The following is a 26115-nucleotide window of genomic DNA, read 5'->3' on the forward strand; positions in this document are numbered from 1 at the left end:
GAACCCTGGCGGCGGCGTCTCTGCGCCTCGGGGCTCCGGGCCGCACGCGGGGACCTCCCGCTCACACCTGCCGCCGCGCGGGGAGGACAGAGGCACCGCAAGGCCCGCGACGCCGCCGCCGGGTTTCGGCGGGGAACGGCGCGCGCTCCTGCAACCCAGCGGGCGGGGGCGGGGGCGGGGGCGGGGCGGGAGGCGGGCGAGGGGGCGGGGCTCGCGCCTCCGCCCCGCCCACACGCCGCACGTGACCGACAGCCGCGGCCTTGAGGCCGGAAGCGGCCCCCTGCCCGCACGCGCGCCCCGCCCACTCGCCCTCGCCCCGCCCACCCGCCGCACGTGACCGACGGCGGCGGCCCGAGGCCGGAAGCAGCCCCCCGCCCGCCCACCGCCCCGCCCACTCGCCCTCGCCCCGCCCACCCGCCGCACGTGACCGACGGCGGCGGCGGCCCGAGGCCGGAAGCGGTCCCCTGCCCGCGCGCGCGCCCTGGCGTCTCCGGGCGCCGGGGAGTCCGGCCGCGTTCCCTGCCCGCCGCGCGCTCGCGTTCGCGCTCGCCCCCGCCCCCGCCCCCTTCCCCGCCCCCGTACGCGGGCTTCCCCGCCGCCATGTGCTCGTTAGCGTCGGGCGCCGCGGGTGGGTATCCCGGGCCCTCGGCACCCTGGCCGCCCAGCGCGGAGGCCGCGGCGCCGCACCGGGAGCGTCCCGGGGGGGAGGGGGGGGGAGGGGGGGGAGGGGGCGGCGGGGCCCGGGCGGCGGGAGGGCGGGGGCGGCGCGGCCCGGGGCAGGGCTGACGGTGCGCGTGTCTAGGCGGCCGGGGCGCCGCGGCGGCGGAGGACGAGCTGCCGGAGCTGTCGGACAGCGGGGACGAGGCCGCCTGGGAGGACGACGACGAGGACGAGGACGGGGCCGGGGCGGAGGCGGCGCTCCCGCACGACCAGCAGCAGACGCCCTGCCTGTTCTGCCACAGGTGCGTCCGCCTCGGCCCCGGTGTCCCCGCGGTGTGAACCGAGAGGCCCTTGGACTGAGCCCCCGGCCGTTGTGCTCCCCGGTCCCGCGGGGCCGCAGCAGGGCGCTGGGAGTCGGCGTCGAGCTCGGCCTTGCGAGTGGCCGCCCTGGAGACCCGCCGGGGCGCCCCAGCTTTATGGAGCTGCACCCCTGGCAGGAGGGCAGCAAGGAGGGCAGCCCCGGGCCGCCTGCAGCCCCGCCCGCGGGAGGGAAAGGATGCTCTTCCCCGCGCAGGGAAGCCGAGCGCGCGCCATCCCTGACTCGAGGTCACGGAGCTGGGGTCTGCCTTCCGTCCGCACACACGCTCTTTCCACGTAAAGCCCTGCGTGGCCGTCATCCTCGTGAGCTCTGGCTTTCCGGACCGGCGGGCAGGAACGAGGCCTGCTTGGCATCGGCCAGTGCGAGGGGAATAAACACTTTGCGGCTTCCCGTAAGCCGGGCGCGGGGCTTGGTGGCTGGCGTAGTCCCGCAGGTGGGAGCACAGGTGGCGCCGCGGGCGTGGCTCCGGAACGTCCAGGACACTCAGGGTGTCATAAAACGGTATTTACTGAGCCTCAGGGATGTGCTGCTTTGCGATAGGCTGAGGTCGTGACCTGAGTCACTAGGTCAACCCTCGGTCGCCCACCAGCTGGGGCGTGTGTGCAGCGCGCAGGCGGGGTGCGACCCCTCCGTATCCCAAGTGCCCTTCGGGTTGCAGGCCTCGGATCAGAGGCTCGGCCCTCACACCACCCAGGGATCCCCATGCTTTATTTCTAAAAGCAGCGTGAGCTGTCTCAGTTCAAAGCCTCTGGAAGCAGCGCTGACACAGAGAAAAGAGCCTTCTGTAGGGAATTTTAGTATCTTGAGAATAACAGTATATCAAAGGGAGTTCTCTTCCTTAGAAGCCTTTTGATAAACTCGGTGCTGTGATTTCACACATAAATGAACTGTGACACTTACAATGTAGTTTGTTGAGGGTCTGAAATGAGACTCAGGTACTAATTCCCTTTAGAAATGCCTGATCCCTCTCATTTACAAGTATGTGTCTTTTTTTCTTAACTGGATATAAAACCAGAAATCAGCAGAATGGGGGAAGAAGGGTATATTAAACATGAAATCAGTATTTAGACTTTGGAGGGGACTAATTCATGAAGCTGTTGTTTGTTTTTTCAGGTTATTTATATCTGCCGAAGAAACGTTTTCACACTGTAAGTCTGAGCATCAATTTCATATTGATAACATGGTCCATAAACATGGTGAGTATTGTTTGGAATAAAGAGTTTAGTTGCAAGATTTAAGTTCACACTTTGTATTCTTCAAGACCTTTCCTACACAAGTTCAATAGAGTGAAAAATGTACCAACCTATCCTATGAAATTGGCCATTGGAAGAGAACTAATTTTAAGTCACTCTTCTAGATAAGATTTGCTGTACTTAAGCTTATATTGACTTTACAGCTAAAAAGGAAAAACAACTTTGGCACGTGATTGCATTTTTATCATATTAGAATTAAGGAGAGCAAGGATAGAGTCGGAGTCCGGGAAAGAAGGTGGGATCGTTGTGGAAAAGAGGCAACTTACTAGGTCAAAGCATAACATGAACTTCAGGGCATACAAGGTTGAGTTTGGTAAGAGTCTAGAAAAAGGAGTGCTGAAGTTAAGGTGGTGAACAAAATATCTAGATGATTCTTTTGAAACTTGCATTCGAGCATACTTCCCTTATAATTCAAGTCTGCTTCCTTAAATGGATGCAGAAGAGCTACAGTATTCCACTGAAACTAACGTAATACAGAATTTGTTTTTTCAGTCTTTATATTTGCTATCAATTAGAAAAGACATTATGTGATAAAATATGTTTATAATTCATAAGTTTAACTGCAGCTGCTTTTGTAAGACATGAATGACTTTTTGGGGTTTTTTTTATATACATTCTTAAACTGAATTGAAATCACACTTTTAAATGTAATTTTAAAATTTTTTTCATTTAACAAATAGAGGTTTTTGTATGCTCTTATGCATATAAAACATTTTAAATGCTGTTGTGTTTCTCATAACATTTGTCATGACAAATAATACCCAGTTGGTTGGATATTCTGTTGCTTTTCCACGTTTTAAATGCTGCTTCACCTATGGAAAGAAAGCAAGCCTCATTGTTTTTTGATTTACATCATTTAGCTTAATATAAATACTTTGTATACTCCGTGTCTAGCCAAAACTATAATTTGATAGGCACCCTAAAAAATAGGGAATTTAGAGACTTTGGGCTCTAATATCACCTGCCAAATACTTGGTAAAATCTACAACTGAATTTTCCTGACTTGTATTTTTCTTAACAAATGAGGATTTCAATTCTAAAAATTAATTTCCTACTTTTTAGAAATGCAAGACAGACAGTAAAAATTGTCATCCATGTGCTTTTGTCAAAGTATTTGGAAGTATTAAAGTTACTATTTCTAGTTCTTAATAAGAAATTCAAAATATTATAAGTTGTAGTTTAGAGGATAGAAATATTTTATTATCTAACCAGAGAAACCTCTATAGAATAATAGGTCAGTGAAACAAAACTCATATTAAAACAGGTGAATATCTTTTTTTTCTCTTTAGGACTTGAATTTTATGGATACATTAAACTAATAAATTTTATTAGACTTAAGGTAAGTTGATAGCTTATTTTATAATTTTGTTTGGTGGGATCCTTGGGTGGCTCAGCAGTTGAGCGTCTGCCTTTGGCCCAGGGCGTGATCCTGGAGTCCCAAGATGAAGTCCCACATCAGGCTCCCTGCATGGAGCCTGCTTCTCTCTCTGCCTGTGTCTCTGCCTCTCTCTCCGTGTCTCTCATGAATAAATAAATCTTTTTAAAAAATCATAATTTTGTTTGGAAACTAAAGAAATACTGCTGTGACTATTGATGAATTGACTTTAGAAGAATACAAAGAACTGCTATATAATCATCATGTTGAGGGAATCATAAACATTAGACACTAGTACAACATAGAGCACCAAGGAAGTGAATACACATGCTTAGTAAGGTATTATTTTTAACTTTGTCCAAGAGGTGAATTGATTTATGTGAAAAAGTAATTCAGGGCCTGATAATACTGATGCACAGTATTGCCCTACATCAGAAATAATTTCTAGTGTGATTTCAAGTACTGTGGTTGTCTTTGTTCTATTTTTCAAATACTTAATCCTTTTCTCTCTTTTATTCAAATGATTGTTTATGTTCCCATGTCCCCCAAATCCAAACAATAAAAAAGTGCATTGAAACCATATTGCTGGGATCCCTGGGTGGCGCAGCGGTTTGGTGCCTGCCTTTGGCCCAGGGCATGATCCTGGAGACCCGGGATCGAATCCCACATCGGGCTCCCGGTGCATGGAGCCTGCTTCTCCCTCTGCCTGTGTCTCTGCCTCTCTCTCTCTCTCTGTATCTGTCATAAATAAATAAAATATTAAAAAAAAAAAAACCATATTGCTTAACCTAAGCAATCATACAATAGGTTAACGAAGTGACAAGCGAACACAGACTCCTTAAATAGAGATTTTATGTAAGGTAGACATGATTCCTCAACTTTCCTATCTTTTGTTGGGGGTGGGGGGGGAGGGACGTTGTGATTATATACAATAAAAAAATGCAATTAATTTTACATCCAGAATCCTACAGTTGAGTATATGAATTCCATCTACAACCCAGTGCCTTGGGAGAAAGAAGAGTATTTGAAGCCAGTATTAGAAGATGACTTATTACTTCAATTTGGTAAGATGAAATACTGAGTCTACTTTTACTTAGGGTCATTTGTAATGGCAAATGGTAGTTAAATGTTCTAAGCAAATATATCATCTCCTTAATTCTCTAAAGACCTCACCAGGTAGCTGGTTTCAATAGGGAAGTTAAGAACTCATAGTCACACTGACCATCTGAGAGAGAAATTTAGAAATAGGAGTTTGTTTAAATATTGTATACAAGATGTTCTGAAACATAGGGACACTTGAGAAAATAATTTTTACTTGTGGACTAAATTTTAGTCTACTAAAATTGACTAAAATTTTAATTTAGTTAATTTAGCTAAAATTAGCTAAATTTTAAATTTAAATTAATCAAAACTTTGAAATCTGATTCTTTATTTTTTCTGCTTCAAAAAATTTAAAGTAGATTTAATAATACTTGCTGCTTTTGTTTGATGTATTTAGATCAGATAATTGACTTTTCTTAAGGCATCAAATTTACTGAGATTTTTTTTTTTTTAAAGATTTTGTTTATTCATGAGAGACACAGAGATAAAGGCAGAGATATAGGCAGAGGGAGAAGCAGGCTCCTCGCTGGGAGTCCAACGTGGGACTGGTTCCCAGGACCCAGGATCATGCCCTGAGCTGAAGGCAGCCACGCAACTGCTGACCTACCCAGCATCCCTGAGATTTTGTTTTGATGCAGAACAGATTCCACTTAAATTTCCATGTGTTCACACTAACTCTATAGCCTTCCATGTGGCAGGGCCACTTTCCTTATTATTTATTTATTCATTCATTCATTCATTCATTCATTCATTCATTTTTCCTTTTTTGATTATAGCTTTCTTATTTGGTTATTTGCTGTGTGCATTTGCTCATTCTCTAGTTGACTCTTTAGATTTATTTATTTATTGAGGGAGAGAGTTGTGTGCACATGCGAGTGGAGTAGAGGGAGAGAATCACAAGCGAACTTGCCCCTGAGTGTGAAGCTTGTGGTGGGGGCTCAGTCACAGGACCCACGAGATCATGACCTGAACCAAAATCAGGAGTCAAGTAGAGCACTTAACTGATTGAGCCACCTGGGCACCCTGGCTCATTCCTTATTGTACAGGGAACTTGTGAAAATTCTTTTGGCTTCTTATAGATACTTTATTGTTCTTACTTACCAGGGTTAGTGTTTTTTGCTTTTTCCCCCTTATTTATATTTTCTTCCATGTTTCTTGTGTCAGGCGAGGTAGAGGGTTTGTTCAGATTAGTGGGACCATTCTAAACAGACATGTACCTTCACATACAGAAGTTTGACCGTGTGGAGTTGAACCGTTCTCTGATGAGTATGAGAACTGTGGAAAACTATTCATTTCCATGAGAAGGACCATCATTAAGTTATGTGGCGGTGTGCTGGCGTAGTAAGCTCCTCAGTGTAGGATTTAGGAACTATGTGACCCTGGACAGAGCTTTCTGTTAAGTTTTCATCTATAAAATGAAGAACCTGGGCCAGATTTCTATGATTCTTTCTAGTTCCCAAATTTGGTGAGTCCCAGGTTGATTCTTTCCTATTTTTACAAATACTCTCTAATCTCATTTCTCCCTGGAGTGACCACAGTGATCTCTTTGATAAATGACAAAGTGCCTACTAAGTGCTCTTCATGACTTCCTATATTCAAAATCGTTTATCGAATACTCACATGAACATAGTAATGTTAAATGTTTCTAAACATGAAGAATGAATCTTTCTCATAGGAAGCCCACAGTCTTAATAGTAAGTGTTTTGTTTTTAAATATCTGTCTTGTGTTATAAGGTCAAGTGTTGTAAGTTTCATGAGAAGTAGAAAAGGTAGTACAGTTCAGAAGAGGAACAGATTATTCAGATCAACATATACTGAGTGTTGTGTGCTGGTCACGGTGGTTACAGATCTGCATTGACTAACTCTCCAATGGTATATAAAGTTGATTTCTTTTAGCCTTAATTTGTAAAAAGGTGATAATGACATTACCTTAGAAAGTTGTCACAAAGGTAATGCATATTAGCATAGTACCTGTCAGAGTAAGTGCTTAATAAAGGAGAATTTATTTTTATTAGTAAATAAATAAGGCCTACGAGTTTGGATGAAGAAGCCATGACTTTGATCTGGACCACTTAAAGCAGCTTAGTAAAAGAAGGAGAACTTGAACTGGGCATGCCCTTGCTTTCCACACCATCTACTGCCTGCTTCTCTCAAATAGCCTGTGTTCCTAGCCATTGGTGGAGAGAAGTGGAAGAGAAGCTTGTCGGTCTCCCAGCTCTAAGCTTGATTACTGACCATTGCATCTCCACTGCCTTTCAGTAAATATTTATTGAGCATCTTCTAAGTATGAGGCTCTGAGCATTTAAAGATGATTGAATAATAATAAATAAATATAAATAATAATAAAGGCGGTGACTAAGAAAATAGGCAATTAAAGTACAGTATGGGGGGCGGGGGCCAGATATCACATCAGTGATAAATCATGTTGATGCTATGAACTCTTTATATAATATGATGTGAGTGGCACCAGAGAAAACTCTAGTCTTCTTCCCCAAAACTGATAACCTCAGTTGAACTATGAAAAACCATGAGACACACAAAGTAAAGGTCATTCTATAAACTACCTGACCAATACTCTTCAAAACTGCCAAGGTCCTCAAAAACAAGGAACATGTAAGAAACTGTCATGGCTAAGAGAGGCTTAAGGAGACATGACAACTGAAAAAAAAAAGGAGACATGACAACTGAATGAATTATAGTATCCTGGATAAGATCTTGGATCAGAAAAGGGGATGTTAGGGAAAAACAAATGAAATCGAAGTAAATAAAATGTGTGGTTTTTTTTTTTTTTTTCTTTTTGAGTACAATGTAGGGGCACCTGGGTGGCTCAGTCGTTAAGCACGTTAAGCATCTGCGTTTGGCTTAGGTCATGATCCCAAGGTCCTGGGATTGAGCCCTGTATTGGACTCTGCCCATTGGGGAGCCTGCTTCTCCCTCTTCTGCCTGCTGCCCCCCCCGCCCCCCCCACTTGTGCGGTCTGTCTCCGGTCTGTCTCCATCACAAACTCTTCTACATTAAGGGACAAAGGATCAAACACTTGATAGAACAGTAGGGGGCAAAATACATGATTAGACAGTTCACCAAAGGTTCAAAAGTAGCCCAACAGTGAGATGCCATTTCTTAGCTATCAGATTGGTAAATACTTTTAAAATATGACATGTTTTGTTGATAAAGCTGAGGAGGTAAGCACTGTCATACATTGCTGGTAGTATGCAATTTTGGCAACACCTAACCAAACTGTACACACATTTACTTTTTAACAGTGGTTTCACTGATAAGAATCTGTTTTTAGGTATACTTCCAATATTCTGAAAATACATATATACAAAATTATTAAGTATAGTATTGTGATTTTTAAATATTTACAACAACTTAAGTGCCCATACATTTAGGAGAGTAGTTGAATAAACTATTGTATATCCACACCATCTACTAAAAAAAGACCCAAAGATCTCTGAACCGATAGAGTGATGTCCAAGACATATTGTTAAATAGGAGAAGGCAAAACTCAAAAGAGTATCTACAGTAAGATATTCTGTATATGTAAGAAAAAAAGGGATTTGAGAAAATGCATGTGTGTGCTCATTTGTACAAAAGAAATACAGGTAGGATAAACTGGAAACTAAAGAGAGTAGTTAAGTATGGGGTTTAGTGGGACAGGGAGGGAGAGAAGGGCACAATGGGGTTGAGGTAACAGGGATAACAAGGGAACGACATTTCTCTGAGAGTACCTTTTGTATAGCCCCGACTTTTAGGACTGTAGTAGTATTTCTCATAGCCTTCATGTAACGAAGAAACCAGCAAAGCAACCAGGATGTATGAGGGTAGTGATGGTCCAAAATGGGATCCAAACACTAACAAATGAACCTAACCATATTACAAAGGAATAATGTAACTGCCAAAGGGGATGGGGAAGGAAAGAGCTGTGGAAGTAACTGAAAGTCTTGACTGGATATTGTGCTGAGGCTCCCAAGTAGAAAGACTACATAAATGCTGTGATGTCAGTAAAGTTGTTATTTGCAGGGTATGGATTAGCAATCCTGGGACTTCTTTTTTTGTAATAGCATGGACAAGTAAATATATTATGAATAATAAGAGCTGTGTTTCTCACTGTTAGAGAAGGAGGTTTCAGATAAGGAAAAAGGGTAGGATGAAATGAGTCCTATGGTGATAGATTGGTATCAGAGGTACCAGCATGAATTCACAGTTTTTAATGTACATAGAGATAGATACAGAAATAGAGGCATGTGTGTCTATTTGGGTTGGTATATACACATGTATTTCCTAGCTCTGTTGAGACAGCCTAGAAAAACTCCAGTAGCAATGAGCATGCCTACTGCCCAGATTTTAACACCATTATCCAATAAAAGGAACCAAGGCTCTTTAGAGAAGTGATTGATTCCATGGATTGGGCAGGATGATACAACATGAGTTTGGAACAGCTTGTGCCCCAAAGCAGGGAAGTACTTAAAAGATGGGGGGAGGTGGGGACTTACACAAGAATTCAGGAGCCAACCTGAAGGACTGCTAATGGCTGAAGCTGGGCTAATTTGATCAATACAGAAAGTGGCAGTATTGGGTTTTAACCCATAGGACGGAATAAATAGCTTGGATCCGAACTGACCTAATCAACCAAAGAAATACATGAAGAAGGAGCAACTTAAACTTTTTTTTTTTTCTTTTTAAATTTATTTATGATAGTCACACACACAGAGAGAGAGAGAGGCAGAGACACAGGCAGAGGGAGAAGCAGGCTCCATGCACCAGGAGCCCGACGTGGGATTCGATCCTGGGTCTCTAGGATCGCACCCTGGACCAAAGGCAGGCGCCAAACCACTACGCCACCCAGGGATCTCCCAACTTAAACTTAGAATAAGATTTTCACTAGTAAATGTAGAAGGGAAGAGAAAAATAGAAAATCACCATTAGGCGAACAACACAGTAATAACTTGCAGAAAAGACCCACCAATGGATGCTAAGATTAGTGGGCAAAAATTTAAGGTGGAATAGGACTTGCATAGTTCACAGTATCTGCCCAAGAAATTTAAATACAGAGGAGATGTTAACTTCTCCAGTAGACACTACCACAGCCAACTGATCAAGGTTAACATCACCAATAATAAATCCTATTGACACCTTAGTAAAATGCACTCAGGATACAACATCATTTTTCTGCTGTTCTTGTCAAAAATGTAAAACTGTATTCTGGTAATGAAAAAAAACATCTGAAAAACCGACGTTGATGAGCAGACTACAAAATCACTGTTACAGAAGTGTCAGATACAGTTCTTGGGTGCAGTATTCTAGATAGAGTTCAGGGTGCTGAATATTTTAGTTCTGATCTTTTACATGTTTTTTAACTTTTCTAATTCATCATTGACAGCGATGTATTTACATTTCTATGACTGAAGATTTGTCTATTTTTGCCTTTTAATTCTATCAGTTTTTGCTTTTGTAAGGTTTATAGTCATTTATAATCGTTAGGTCTTCTTGATAAATTGACCGTCCTTTGTGGTAGTTCTTAGCTGCTGAAATGAAGTATCTAGGAGATTCGAACCTCCTGAGACAGAATGTAGATGTGGAGATTCATCTTTCTGAATGTGGCTTAGAACTATTAATTAGACTTTAATAAATTATAGTTATGGGTCTTAATGTTGACTGAACCCTTTCTTCTTTTCAACATTCAACATTTAATATATCTGATTGTCTCCATATTATTAGTGCTGAAAGTTTCTGTTCTTTTATTGCAGCAAAGAGCAAAACAAACCTTTTAAAGCAAAGAAATCAATTCCTTTGTTCATTTCTAATCTGTAACTTAACAAGTTGGCTTACAGTTTGACGAAGTTTGAAAACAAGATACACAGAGTTATATAGTAAGGAGTAGAAGATATGGTGTACCGTCCTTAACGTATCTTGTTGCTCTCATTAATTTTTGGTGAATTAAATAATAAATGAATGTATAGTTTTTTAAAACAGTGACTCAGTCTTCTTCAGACTGATTAGAGATTAGTGGCATATTGTACTACTGCTTTTATAAGTTCGATTTAGGCTATAGTCTCTAAGTTACAATATTCCCATGCATTTATTAAGCCTTAGTTATTTTGTCTCAACTCTAGAAGTGTCACAACTAAAAACTGAATAAGAAAAAAAGCCATATTTCTCCAAGTGCTGTACTGAAGAGAAAATATAAATGCATTGTTTTTATTGCTTTAAGTTGATCAGAGAGTTAATTGGACTGAATGATAGACACTGGGATTTTGACCTCACTCACTAACTCCATATATTAATTTCTGTTAGCAGAAGTATTAGTTTTACAGTGGAAGTTAATGAGTTCATACATAGTGAAATTAAAGTCAAATCAAGAATTTTTAATACTAGGAATTAGGATGTCAGTAATATCAGCAATAGACATTGATGTATAGATTGCAGTATCCCTTACTTAGGATGAAAAAGTTACTGAATGTGTAGAATTCCTTATGCACACACTGTCCTTAATGAATATCTAAATGTCATACCTGTGTCTGAGAAGGGACCTGGTGAACTGGCAATAATATGAGCTAGGAGGGCAGGCATGGGTTTGAATCGTAGTTTTTTTCATTAAACAGCCAAATGACTTTGGGCTGTAGTCACTTAATTCCTCTGAAATTTATATTTCCCATGCCTTAAAATAGGAATAAATGTTACATGTTAGGTTTGTTTTGAGGGTGAAATGAAATGTAATGTGTGTAAAAGAAACCTGGTAGTCAATACATTCAAGGATTTTTTCCATTTTTTTTTGTTCCTTCCTAGTTTTAGTTCAGTATAATTAATGCATTTATATATGGTTAATTTAGCCCCCTAATGAAAAACTTAGAGTAACAACATGCTTTTTAAATTTAAATGGAAACAGTTTGAATATTAAATATTTAATTAGAAATACTTTTACAAATATTTCTCAGTTGGCTGCATAATAGGCACTTTGTATTTATTGATAACATGTTTATATTTGCTTCATTGTCAGAAGATGTCCTGATAATAATGTCCATTTATTTCTTTAGATGTAGAAGATCTTTATGAACCAGTGTCAGTCCCATTCTCATATCCCAATGGCCTCAATGAAAACACATCCGTTGTTGAAAAATTGAAACATATGGAAGCCAGGGCACTGTCTGCTGAAGCTGCATTAGCTAGAGCACGTGAGGATCTGCAAAAAATGAAGTAATTTATCAATCTTACAGAAAATTATTTATTTAGATACTAAAAGTAATACCACTAAGAATAAGGTGGAATATGGTAAAACATTTCATATACTGGAAAGCACAATGTAGGTATTTAATTTTAAATTTATTTTAAATTAATGATATTAATTAATATTAGCATTTTTATATGTTATAGATATAGTTGATTAACATAAAATTTTGTGGTTTTACCTCTTCTCACATACTTCTTTATAATTACTTTTGTACTAATGGTTATTATTCTGGGAGTGTTGGCCTCTTGAGTGCTTTTGTTCTTTGATATTGCTTTCCTTTGAAATGCTTTGTATCTAATAAATTTCTCCATTTACTTTTTTTCTCCTAGGCTTTTAAAGGAGAGTAATTAATATTTTTTTAGGTTGGAGGACAATACAGTGTTGAAATTTTTGTTTTTAAAGAATCAAAGTATAATTATGTAGTATTCAGTTAGAAAACCAGATACATAGGATGGTTTTCTCCAGTGAGTAAATTAGCCTTCTACTGGCTTAGTACTTCACAGAATTTAATGTGCATATGAACCACCTGGGAATTTGTTAAACTGTACGTTCTGATTCAGAGGTCTGACATAGGGCCTGAGATTCTGCGTTTTTACCAAGTATAGCTTTAGCTGTTGGATTTGTAAGTCAATTGCCATTTCCCTAGTACCCACTTGATGGTTTGCCGGGATGTCCAGCAGGGAACATTGGATAGCTTGATTGTGGTTCCCTCTCCCCATTTTTGAAATTTTATTCTGGTTAATTTATTAACCAACAACAACTCTACTATCTACCTCTTTGTGTTTCTCCCCCATATACATTATAGATTCTTTTTTTTTTTTTTAATTTTTTAAATTTATTTATTTATGATAGTCACAGAGAGAGAGAGAGAGAGAGGCAGAGACACAGGCAGAGGGAGAAGCAGGCTCCATGCACCAGGAGCCTGATGTGGGATTCGATCCCGGGTCTCCAGGATCGCGCCCTGGGCCAAAGGCAGGTGCCAAACCGCTGCGCCACCCAGGGATCCCACGTTATAGATTCTTAATACATTGTGATCAGAGAGGGAATTGAGTTTTAGAGCTGCAGTGGGTGGTGGTGGCATACCTAGTAATTCTCAATTTGAGTCACCTTTCTGCCCATAGAACACTTCCCCTGAGATGATATGGTTTGAAAGAATATTAATAGTGTTGAAATATACCACATTGATTCCGTTGCTAAAATAAGGTTTTAGAACAGTAGAGATATTGAATAAAGAGAATGTGCTTTTGTTCAGTTGAAAGATACAAATGGCTATAATCTTCAGCTGGCAGTGTTTTTGTGATTTGCAGAAGAAATGTTGACATCTCGGTTTGAATATGCTTTTGCTTAAGATCCAGCAGGGGGAGCTTTCAGTTGCTTAAGATAGAATGTGAGTTAGAAGGCTCATCACACTGCATTCTCCACTCCCTCCACTTTCCTCTCCCTCAACCTCTAGCCTTTCCTTTTTTCATGGTCCAATAAACCTGTCTCAAGGGTGTATTTCAAATTGATTACAGACAATTTGCTCAGGATTTTGTGATGAACGCAGATGTCAGAACCTGCTCGTCATCTACTACTGCCATTGCAGACCTCCAGGAAGATGAGGATGGTGTTTATTTCAGCTCATACGGGCATTATGGGATACATGAAGAAATGCTAAAGGTTAGAAAAGAGCACAAACCCACCAAATCCATACTAAAGGAAAAATAGAATAAAACAAGTTTTTAATATATATGCTGTAGGAAAACTGTTTTTTTTTGTTGTTGTTGTTTTTTTAGAATTGCTTTTTAAATCTTTGGTGCTTAATAGCACATCTTGGGTGGAAAAGACTACAGGAGCATCACAGTCAACTGTAAATTCTGTTTAAGATCATTATTAATCTTTATTATACAGTCTTTACTTTTACTTGAAATAGAACATTGGAAAAAACTGCTGGTTTAGGTCTTCTCAAAAGCAGCTATTAAATAGGAACAAATTATACGTTTGCCTTTTAATGTACAAAGGGGATGATTAATTTTAGTGTTTTAAATAGCAGTATGACTTCAATTTGGGCAAATAATTCTTTGGTACAAAGTTTAATTCTAAATCTCACAGTTGTCATGGCATAACTTTTTTTACACTTGAAATCATTAATATGTAGAAGAATTTCCTAAATTGGTCAAATAAGGTTTTTAAATTTGATTGTTTTAATTTTTATAATGTCCATATAAAATAGAAGTAGATTTCTAGCTTTGCCTGGTAATTATACATTTGATTATGTATTACAGATTGTAAAATAGTAAGATGTAATTTTTTAATTTGGTAAAACTAAAAATATCTATAGTAAAACAAGTGGTGGAATGTAAAAAATTTATTTAAATGTTAGATGTTCATCTCTGTGAATTTTCAATGCTACAGCCTTTTCTTAAAATAAACCAACAAAAAATTCATTCCTAAATTCTTCCTCACCAGATTGTTTTATTTTGGAAAGCCCTAAGACCATGTTCCCCTGACACAAATGCATCAATGTCATGTCATTTCTCTACTAATGACATGTCACGGTTGTGCTTTTTGTTGTCACTTGGGAATGGTATAGCATTATAAATAACAGTTCTCTTAAGTCCAGAGGGAGTTTGTTTAAAGGAAATTGACTTACTCTCTTTTCTTTGTTAAAATTAATTTTATTGTGTCTAGAATTTTTTTTTAAGGAATTAACTTAAGCCCATGTTTGTTATTTTAAATCACCTCATTAATCTAAATGCCACCAAGCTTTAATGCCTTTGGTGTGGAAATTGTGTGGGTTTTCAGACAGATAAGTTTATTGAGACTCCAAATAGATAGCACATAAAAGTGTCCTAGGTACAATCATCAAGGAAACCCGGTTTGACTACTTGTTTCCAAATTCTGTCTTGGAAATTTGTAGCCGTATATCCATTACTAGAAGATCTTCACACCTGATCTTGTATCTTTAAGTCCTTTTGACGTACATACGGATTTAAGAAGTTCCAACTTGAAGTTTCCAGTGCTACCTTTTCCCTTTTAGAGAATCATTTAAGAATCCCTATTAGTATAATTTTCCATGCCTCACTTCCCATTAGCTGTTACACAATGTAATTACCTCTCATCGGGGATGACTTGATTAAGTTTTTAGAGGAAATAAGGACCTATTCCATGCAAAAAGAACTATTTATCAATTTTATATTTTGCTAAATTATAAAATGTGGATGAGTAGAAAATGTTCTGTATATCAAGCAGTAATTTGTTTCTTAAAACAATTCTTAGCTCACATAATCTGTTTAAGGTTGTGCTACTACTAGAATCTCACTTGATCTTTATAAATAATTTAAAATTGAGAAACTGTATAGGATTTACTTTAACGCTTAGGATGGCCTTGCTTTTATAGGAAGAGTTATTTGGAATTTTGGTTGCTTAGTCTCATATTTCAATGACACTATTGTGGCATATGTTGTGATCATAATTATAAATAAAAGTATTTTGTGATCTCCCGTTCTAGAGTTGAGATGAAGATCTCAGTTTTGAATTTCAGCATACAGTTGATGGAAGGATGGATTACACGAACTTTCAAAATCCTTTGCCCACCTTATCTTTCTGAGGAACAGTCATTGTTGACTAATGTTGTAAATCTGAGACGCATTATTCTCTTTTTTTTTTCCAAGAAAAATATTGTTTATCCTGGTGAACATTTATCACAGATCATGGTACTATTAGATAATTTTTCTTTACTGCATTCTTCTCATTGTATCTCCAGCTGACGCCTACATTCCTTCCAGCTACATAAGCCTACACATTTAGAACATACTGTTATTTATATTTGTAAAATTTATGGTATATACTTTTCTATAGTCTCTTTCTTAATTTTTTTTATATTTGTAGGAATAATTCCATGACACTTTACTAGTCTTAAACAATTATTTTGCTTCTTAGTATTGGAGCTTTAATTTTATTCTTTTGTGTTTCTTAAATAGGGCGATGAAAGAAAATAATTTTTAAAATTTTTGTTTATTGTATTGAAACATTAGTGTTTTAGAATACATTTTTAGAAGTAGTTATGAGTGCTAGTCTTTCATTTGCTTGCATTTTCACGTTTAGTGGTTTTTCAAAATTTCAGTTATTAAATTGAACCTCTGCTGTGTCCAAGGCACTCTGGTACACTTTGGATTTTATTGCATCAGAGTGAACGTGTGAATGAAAGCAGATGGGTCTGTAGAAAGAGCTTGGATGAAGGACTGTAGTTAAGGGAGCAGTGGTGCATGAATTTAGTTAGGACTGGAGTTGGGTGCTCGTGATCAAGTTGGAGCAGTGGTGAGGCAGTGTGATTGGCGAGAGCTTTCTGAGCGCCTGCCTCCTAGACTGATGTTCAGCCAGCAGAAATCACTGGTTGTAGTATAAGAAGAGTGTAAAAATGACAAATGTATGGAATGGTATTTTTTAAAAGACTTTTAAGATTGGTAAGTTAATATTAGTAAATCTATTTAAACATTAGATTCTTCCAGTAATTCTTAAAGTAATTGCAGGGAAAGGTTTAATAAACCTGATTTAAAATACTGTTTTTAGGGGCACCTGGGTGGCTCAGTGGTCGAGTGTCTGCCTTTGGCTCAGGGTCATGATCCTGGGGAACTGGGATCAAGTCCCACATCAGGCTCCCCTGCAGGAAGCCTGCTTCTTCCTCTGCCTATGTCTCTGCCTTTCTCTCTGTGTCTCTCATAATTAAATAAATAAAATATTTAAAAAGAAGTTTTTTGTAAACCAGTTTAAAATAATTCCATCAAAAAACATGGAATTCTGTAATTCTCCATTCTTATATCCTGTAACTAAGTAAAACAACTTGGCTTTTAATTTAAGACTTTTATTTTTTATTTTTTTCCAAAATCCCAATACTGGCCTAAAAAATTTTTTTGAAGGGTATGGATTCCATAAATTTTTATATTGTAGCATTTGCTGTAACATTTCTTTTTACCTAGTGTGAAACCCAAAACTGGAATTCCTAATCTATTTTTATTGTGCTCATTTTATTTACTTGGCAGCAGAGGCCCTTACTGCTTAATTTGCTGTCTGTGTCTATCTCAACTGAAATAATTTAAAAGGGAATCGGCCCTATTCATGAAATAAAATAAATGTTATCATCCGGTGCCTGTCTTGGTCACAGGTCGTGTGAGACTCCAGAGTGCAGAAGTCTCATCAATGTGAGCTGCATGGCTCAAATGATTTACCTTTGGGTTACAGGGTTTTAAGCATCATTTCCTACTACAGACATTTCTAGAAACAAAACAGGATTATAAATCAAATGGGCGCTGATAAGTGTCATTCTTAGAAAAGCCATATTCCCTTTGGTTTCATTTTTTTATATGCAATTGTAAGCATTTATCTGTTTTGGTTATTTTTCTCCCATATTTTAATATAATATTTTAACATTTAACATAGATTCCCTCCACTACAGGGAGTCAGGCTCCTGATCCCAGGCCCTATTAAAGGAACAAAACATTATGTTCAGCTTCTATTAGCTTTAATTACCAGTTGAAGTCTTTTTTTTTTTTTTTAACCAGTTGAAGTCATAAAGTGATAACACATCAAGACAAAAACATCAAGACAAAAATATGTACATCCCTTATCTGACTTTCAGTGATTATCCTTGTGTGTTTGTGGCATTTCCATTTTTTATTGTTTTCTTTTAGGAAAAAAAATTAAGCTTGGCTTTTCATGAAAACAGTAGCTATGGAAACTAGCAATATGCGATAAAATAACAAATATCTTCCTAGAAATTTTTATATTTTCAGTCTACCATGTAAACAGTGTTTTTCTTTCTCTACTCTAGGACAAAGTGCGAACAGAAAGTTACCGAGATTTTATATACCAAAATCCACATATCTTCAAAGACAAGGTGAGTAGCATAGGCTACAGAATTGTTCATTTCATACGGATCTTGGACAGTAGAAGTCCTCTCTTGGGTATCATTGTGATAGCAGTTGATTTAGTTTACTCTGGCTTTATTTCATGGAAGACTTTTATGATGCTTCTCTGTAGTGCAGGATCCTGATAACAGAAATGCTGATTGGTGCTGTCACTTGGTGTACAGATTTTTTAAATTGAAATTCATAAATTACAGTGACATAGGTTTAGTTAAACTTTGCTTATTCAGATTATTTGCTTAAACCATATTTTTTATTTACTGTGATTCCTATGAATTTCAGATGTATCAGATAAGTCCCATACCAAGGCATAGTTTTAATGATTACTCTAGTTTGTATTAATTAGCTAAAAATAAATAATTTTAAGAAGTTATTATTAATAAGTAGGGTCAAATATTGTAAGGTAGAACTTATTTTATATGCTTCCTTTTAAGACCTCATTTACCTATTTTGAGACAGTTTATATTTTATAGTTAGTACCATTTCAGGTTATTTCAAATGTGAAATTTCATACTGTGTACGTGTGTGTGCGCGTAATATGTGTCATTTGTCTTTCCTCCCTCATGAATTGTTTTCATTTTTCCTTCTTCACTTCTTCCTTCCCTTTCTACATTGGCATGTTTACTTAGAAATTCAGATTTTCTGTTTTTCCTTTCTTATTGGAAATTAGTCCACTAATTTAGTCAAAAATATTATCACCTCTGCCACGTACCTTTGTTTGGGAATTTTTCCTCACCCTTTCCACTTCAAGAACATCTATATTGACAACATACCAGGTTTTTAAAATTTCCCTTTCACCTTCATTTTATTCTCTGAGGTTATTTCATAAGCTTTACATGATATTGTAGCAATGAATAACAACCTTTATATTTAAAAAAATTTCTTTTCCTGATTTGTGTATTATTTGGAATATAATATAGATTTGTTTTTCATTTTCCATATCTGTTTCCCAAGAGCTGTGTTTCACTAAAATGTGACTTAGCTGAGTTAGACAGTTGAGATTTATATGGTACTCTGATATCTTGGCTAGAGCATTACCTAACATGAAAGGTTTATGATGGTATGTGGTTTTTTTGTATTTACTGATCCCCCTATAGACAAATAGGTGATTTTATTTTAAAAAATCTTAGTTTTTATCAGTTCTTTGTACTTAGGTTTTTTGTATGCTTTTTATATTTACAGCAGAGACTAAGAATTTTTTTATAGTTGGTTTTTAGATTTACCAAGTGCTGGAGCAATTTATTAAAGTCTAAAAACTGCTTTGTTCCCAGTGAAGCAAATATGTTACTATTAAAAATTTTGCTTTATACTTCTAGTTAGACTGTGCTCAGATTTTTATTTGATTTTTTCAGTAATATGTTGTGGAGAAATTAAGCATGTACTGGTCTGGGCATCATTAGTCCTGCCTGGCTTCTCAGGAACCAGATATATAATTTTAGACAAGTGGATGGATCTCTTTGGGCCTCATCTGTAATATGAAAATATTTCAACCCCTTCTGTTTTGAAAATTTTATGAGTTTTTTAAAATTGCAAAGCCTCTCTTTGAGCCATCTTTTCTTAATACTTTTTGATATGACTGCCATAAGGATTTGTTAAGTGAAAGTAAGTTAAAAGTTTTTTTCAGTATGCTATTGAATAGATTTGTCTTATCTAAAAATACACCGAAAAGGCACAAGTATTTTCATTAGAAGCTTAATTATTGAGGAATTAAGTAATTCTAAATATTTTTATGTATATGGAATGCATCTTCGTGGATTCCTAGACATACACAGTTACTTTCTGTTTTAAGGTTTTTATTTGTAACAGTGTTATAGAAAAATTATATATATATATGTATATATATAATGTACATTTTCAGACAAAATACATGCCCATGGGAAATATATAAAGTTTCAGTTAGTTGTGTTTTACTTACTGCTCTTACTGAAGATATTAAATATGCCAAACTCAGAAAACAGCTTATTAATAATTTGGGAGTATTTTTCCTTAGCACTTTCTCTAAAATGCTTTCATTAATCAGTACGTAATTAGTTTTGCTTGGCATTTATGGCTTCTCAAAAATATACTGCAATGTACAATATTATACCTATCTTTTTAATTCCTTAAAACACTTTCAGGGTTTAATTTCTGTAATTAACAATATTAAATAATCTAGAGCTTTCATATTTTTAAATGATTTGGAATACTTTTCTTTATATACTATGGGTACAGATTTAGAAAATATACTACCATATATATATTTTTGTTTGTTTTTTTAAGATTTTCTTTATTCATAGAGACAGAGAGAGAGAGAGAAAGAGAGAGGCAGAGACACAGGTAGAGGGAGAAGCAGGTATTATACAGAGAGCCTGATGTGGGACTCGATCCAGGGTCTCCAGGATCACGCCCTGGGCTGCAGGTGGCACTAAACCGCTGCACCACCAGGGCTGCCCACTACCATATATTTAAATAGCATTTGATAATTTATATCAAATTGCTTTCAAACACATTGTCACTGTATATAATATACCTGTAACAAGGCAGCGCAAGTATTTATTTACTTTTGCACATGTAGATATTTGAGACCAGTAGATTAATTGACTTGCCCTAAAACAGGCAACTAAAACAAAACCAAACCTGAGGGTTTATACTCCTAGGTTACTGTCCTTAACCCTGTGCCACTGCACTTGAAACACCATTATTTTAAAATAGAATGAATAATTAGAGTGAGATCCATTAGTTATATTTTAATTCACATTATTTTTCAAATGTGGGCCATATGCTTTTTGTGTGCTGTGATAGAATATGTTCATAAATTTATTTAAATCTAATTATTTTTAAAAGTGTATGAAATAACTTGTTTTCCTAAGTCTTATTACCATTGTTCTTTTTTGCTTTTATCTCCATTAGGTTGACAAACTTCATATAACACTACTTCTATATCATGCTATGTAGGCTCATAGTAGAGATTTCTTTTTCAGAAAGATGCTAATTATTAAAAATGTGTTTCTTTCTTCCATCTCTTCTCCCTCCATTCTTTCCTCCTTGCCTTCTTTTCCTTTATTCTTATCTTAATATTGTGTGAATTCACAAACCTCCTGTGGAGGCCATATGGTTTCTCAGATTTAATTTAACTTTGGGTGGCAAATCGTGTTATCACCCCTCATAATTAATTTCTATTTGTAGTCCATTGAAGAAATTCACAGTTAGGTGCCTTCACTATGCTTTTGATTATTATCTAAAATTAAATTGATACATGTTTCCTCTTTTTTTTTTTTTTTTTAGAAAATATCAAATTCCTTCACCATTTTATAAAATAATGTTAGTTTTTAAATCATCATTTCTACCTTCCTTTGATTCTATCAAGTTTTAGTTTATTACCTAATTTTGAGCTAGGTAGAATAAATAATGTGTGATTTAAAATATTTTTTAATACATGCTTTAGAAGCAGATTGACTTACATTTGCATGCTAGCTTTACAGATTACCAGCTGTATGATCCTAGACCTGTTAACCTTCCCTCTCTTAAGTTCTTTCACTTTCATCATTTGCAGGATTAAGTAAGATTTATATATATATATATATATGCATATATATATACTATTATATATGCATATATATATAAATTATGTTTATATGTGTATGTATATGTAGTGTTATAAAAGAACACATACCTTAATTGGAATCTATGACATATATACTTCTGTACTTTAGCTTTCTTCACTCAGCAACCTTTTTTTGTTTTTTTTTTTAAGATTTCATTTATTTATTCATGAGAGACATAGAGAGACAGAGGCAGAGACACAGGCAGAGGGAGAAGCAGGCTCCTCTCAGGGAATCTGATGTGGGACTCGATCCCCAGACTGTAGTATCATGCCCTGAGCTGGAGGCAGATGCTCAACCGTTGAGCCACCCAGGCATCCCCACTCAGCAACCTTTCTTAGAGATGATTCCTTATTATCATTCTTTCAATGGCTCATATGTCCAATGTAAGAATGTCCATAAGTTTTAACTTTTAATACTAGAAACTGCATATAAAAATATAAAATATTTAAATTTTTAAAAAATACATGTGGGAGTACAATGATAAGATAAATTCCTAACAGTGGACTTCCTGGGTCAAAAAGGGTTATTTACCATGGATGGTGTTAGTACCACCAGTCTGTCTTTACATAAACAGTGTGTGCTTGTTGATTTAACCAGTCACCATTGCCAAATACTATAGTATCATACTATGATATGATAGTAAATACTAAACTTCTAAATTTCACACTGACCTTTTATTTTTAAATTCTGCAGTTATTTCAGTGAAAGTTTCTTGGAACTTAATCACTTACAATTGTGTTATATATTTTTCCATTTTTCTTTGATGCCACATAACATTTCAAACTAATGTACTCTAAGCATATATACTATTTATTATAGTATTTTCTTGCTCTTATGGTTAATACATTTTGTTTGTAACTTTAAAAAAGTTTCAGTTTTGTTTGGAATGATGTGTAGTTTCCATCTTAAAATCTTTAAGTTTTTTGTATGTAAAAGTAGTTATGTTAAAATCTACTGACTCACTCGGATGGGGCACATGTGCAGAACCAGATTTTCCCTATGAAAGCATATGAGCCTTATCCTTCTTGGAGATGCACAGGATAGGAGATACAGAATAGTAGCCTTTTGAAAACTTTATTTCTTCAAATTGGCTGTTTAGATTTTCTCTCTTCTGTAGTAGTTCCTGTAAATTGTATTTTCAAGATATAATGGAATGAAGGACTGTACTTATAATAGTAAACAAAACAAGATAAAACATATATGAACAAACTTAAATAAGGTGCAGGACTAATGTGAAAAGTTCTTTTTAAATCTGAAGAACATGATAGATAATTTAAACAAATGGAAAGACTGTGTTTTTGAATAGGAAAACTTAAAATTGTCCATTTTCCCTAAATTAACTTATAATTTTAGCTCAATCCCCATAAAGCTACTCAGACTTTTTTTTTTTAAAAAAACCTAGACACGTTTATTCTCTTGTTCTAATAAAAAAAACAAATACACAAAATTTTCCAGAAACATTGTGAAAAAAATTTTACAGTGAGGGTGGACCACCTTTTTAGATACTAAAATGTTTTATAAGGCTTCTGTAATTAGAATAGTTACTGGCACATGATTATATAAATCAACAAAGCAAAATAAAAATCCAAAATAGACCAGAATATACACAGACATTTTACTTAATGCTCAAGGTCCCTCCCTGTCTTAGTCTATTTGGGTTGCTATAACAAAAATACCATGAAACAACAGAAATCTATTTCTCACAGTTATATAGAGTCTGGGAAGTCCAAGATCATGGCAATGGCTAGTTCTGGTGAAGGCCTGCTTTGTGGTTCATGGACATCCCTTCTTCCTCCAGAGAGGGCTCTGTCTGGGGCCTCTTTTATAAGCGTCCTAATTTCATTCATGAAGGCTTTGCCCTTATGGACCAGTTACCTCCCAAAGACCCTCGTTTCTAATACCATCACCTTTGGTTAGGATTTCAACATATTAGTTTTGGAGGAACACAAATATTCAGATCATAACAATCACATATCAAATTAGCAGGAGAAATACAGACTATTTAATAGTGTGTTGGAATAATTGGTTGGCCATCTGAACAGAAGTAAAGTTAAAAGCATACTTCTTAGTGTATACTATGATAAAAAAAATATGTATGTATATTATTTATATTATAACATTATATTATATATATAAATAACATTATATATAATATATATAAATGAAACCACAAATATACTGAGAGGAATTGTATAAGGATGAAAGAGGGAAGAAGATGGGGAGAGAATTATGGTCAGAACCAAGAAGGAAACCATAGAAGACATGATTGATGAATTTTACTGAAGTAAAAAATTTCTGCATAACAAAAATAACTGTAAGCAGAATCAAAAGACAAAACTATGATGAAACATTCCAAGTTATAGAGGTCTAATCTCCTTAATTTATGGAGAACTGTTGTCTGATAAGAGAAGTTTGATTTAGAAATTTGATAAGAAAAAGACAACTGGAAAATTAGGGTCTAAGACAGTTGATAAAAGAACTACGGGTGGCTCTATAGCATAAGGAATGATGCGAAACCTCATGATAATGGAAATGCATGTATTAATTAAACCAATATATCGGGGATCCCTGGGTGGCTCAGCGGTTTGGCGCCTGCCTTTGGCCCAGGGCGCCATCCTGGAGTCCCGGGATCGAGTCCCACGTTGGGCTCCCGGCATGGAGCCTGCTTCTCCCTCTGCCTGTGTCTCTGCCTCTCTCTCTCTCTATCATGAATAAATAAATAAATCTTAAAAAAAAAAAAAATAAACCAATATATCATTATTTTGTACTTGCAAGATTGGCAAAAAGCCAAAAGTGTGACTGTATGTTCCACACGCTAGTCTCACCTGTAAGGACATCAGCACTTAAATATTGCTGGTTGGATTGTACTACGGAAGATCATTTATTTTGTTAAAGCTAGCATGATTACAAATATGTATATTCTCTCTGACACGGTGTTTTCACTTTTAGGAATATATTCTTTAGATTTATTCCTGTGTGAATGGGGTTGGGTATAAGGTTATCTATAGCTTTGATTATCATGGTAAAATTTCAGAAACTATCTAAATGTCTATCAATAGAGAACTGGATCCATACATTATGGTATAGCCATTATGTGGAATCCTTGACCAACTATATGAGAGAAAGAAGTTCTGTAAACTGATGGAAAGAGCTTTGCATTACATTATTAAGTACAAAAAGAAATGTGTAGGGAGTACAGTGGGTATGCTTCCATTTGTGTAAACAGGGCAAGGAAAAAAATGTATTGCATTATATTTGCAAAAGTTTCTTGAAGGAGAAATAAGAAATGCAGTTCTTGCTGTTTAAACTATGTGACTATATTACCTAATTGAAGAATAAAATAATTCTTGGACAGTTTAATAAATTCTTAATTTTAGTTCTGTTTTTCTTATGGTAACTTCCGATTACTCAGAATAAAATCCAAAAGTTCTGTGTGATATGGCCCCTGCTTAAACCCTGACCTCCCATCCAAGCAACTTTTTCTCACCCAGCTTAGCCACATTGGTCTTGCTTTGCCTGGAATTTTGTGCCTTTCCTTTAATATTCTCTGTGGCCAGAAGACACTTGTCCAGATCTCTGTATCGCATGCTCCTTTACTTCCTGCAGTTATGTGCTCACATGTGTCAGAAACATATATTCACAGACCTAATTAAAATTCTAAAAAGCTGTATCCCCTCTTCCCTGCTCTAACCTCTACTCTGGTGCTTGATTTTTCCTTAAAGCACAACTACCTGACATTATTTTATATTTGTTTTATTCACTGGCTATCTTCTCCACAAGATGGTAAGCTTCGTTAAGCCAGAGACTTGGCCTTGTTGTTGCCATATCCCATCACTGTGATCAATGCCTGCACTTAACTCTGTGACTATTTACAGGAGAAAAATAAAATCATTTCATATTTTGGAATAAGTACATAGGATTTTAGACCATCAATAATGAAATACTTAAGGCACTACAGTTTTCAGTAATTTCACAGAATAGTGTACCTCTGAGTATTTATTGGCTTAATGTGTGTCCTGAGCAATTTGTTTTTGTTTTTCACTGTGAATAGAGCAGGTTTCACTATACTGAATCCTAGAGATAGCATGCAGTTCTTGATTTAGAAATAATTGCTTTTTACCTGTCCCCAGTATCATGTTAAACTTTGATTCTTGTTACTTCACCAATGGTAATGAGTATGATTTTTTTTTTTTTGAGTATGATTTTTTTTAAACTTCTATTTTGAAGTTCCTAAATTCTAGAAGCCAATTTGTTGTTTTTATGCCGGTATGGTTTAAATGAGTTGAATATTTTATTTTGGAAATGGAGGGAATTTGGTAATATCCTACCTCTAGAATTCCTTTATAAGCATTTTTTTAGTTGTATTGTATCAGGTTATACTGCTTAATTCCTGCCTTTCAAACTTTGAAAGTTTATTTCTGCTAAAATTTAGAATTACTAAGCCTAAATTAGAGCATACATTAAATAGGAAAATTAAAAACAATATTAGAAATTGCTTATTTCATGTAAAACATCTCTTCATTTACATTGTTGCATCTGATTGTAGTAGAATATGGTCAAATATACTATTGAGAATGTAAAACAACTTGGTGCCTGGCTGTAGAGAAGGAGAACAGTTGAGCAGGAGAC

At 36.9% G+C, this 26115-nt stretch overlaps 1 protein-coding gene across 3 annotated transcripts in view; it reads left to right on the forward strand.

Annotated features, from left to right (window-relative positions):
- Window positions 1-508: 508 nt before the first annotated feature.
- PRMT3 (protein arginine methyltransferase 3) overlaps window positions 509-26115 on the forward strand; it is a 123905-nt gene continuing 98298 nt past the window's right edge. Inside the window, exons 1-8 of one of the 3 annotated variants that reach the window (XM_025459763.2) lie at window positions 509-628; window positions 803-962; window positions 2153-2235; window positions 3582-3631; window positions 4629-4731; window positions 11806-11965; window positions 13514-13658; window positions 17809-17874. In XM_025459763.2, the coding sequence (XP_025315548.1) occupies window positions 601-628; window positions 803-962; window positions 2153-2235; window positions 3582-3631; window positions 4629-4731; window positions 11806-11965; window positions 13514-13658; window positions 17809-17874 (795 nt within the window). In that variant the 5' untranslated portion in view covers window positions 509-600. The remainder of the gene's footprint in view (window positions 629-802; window positions 963-2152; window positions 2236-3581; window positions 3632-4628; window positions 4732-11805; window positions 11966-13513; window positions 13659-17808; window positions 17875-26115) is intronic. The other 2 variants (XM_025459764.3, XM_025459765.3) reach the window with 2 other exon arrangements.

The sequence above is a fragment of the Canis lupus genome, chromosome 21, assembly GCF_003254725.2.
Source record: "Canis lupus dingo isolate Sandy chromosome 21, ASM325472v2, whole genome shotgun sequence".
In the NCBI taxonomy this organism is placed as follows: domain Eukaryota; kingdom Metazoa; phylum Chordata; class Mammalia; order Carnivora; family Canidae; genus Canis; species Canis lupus.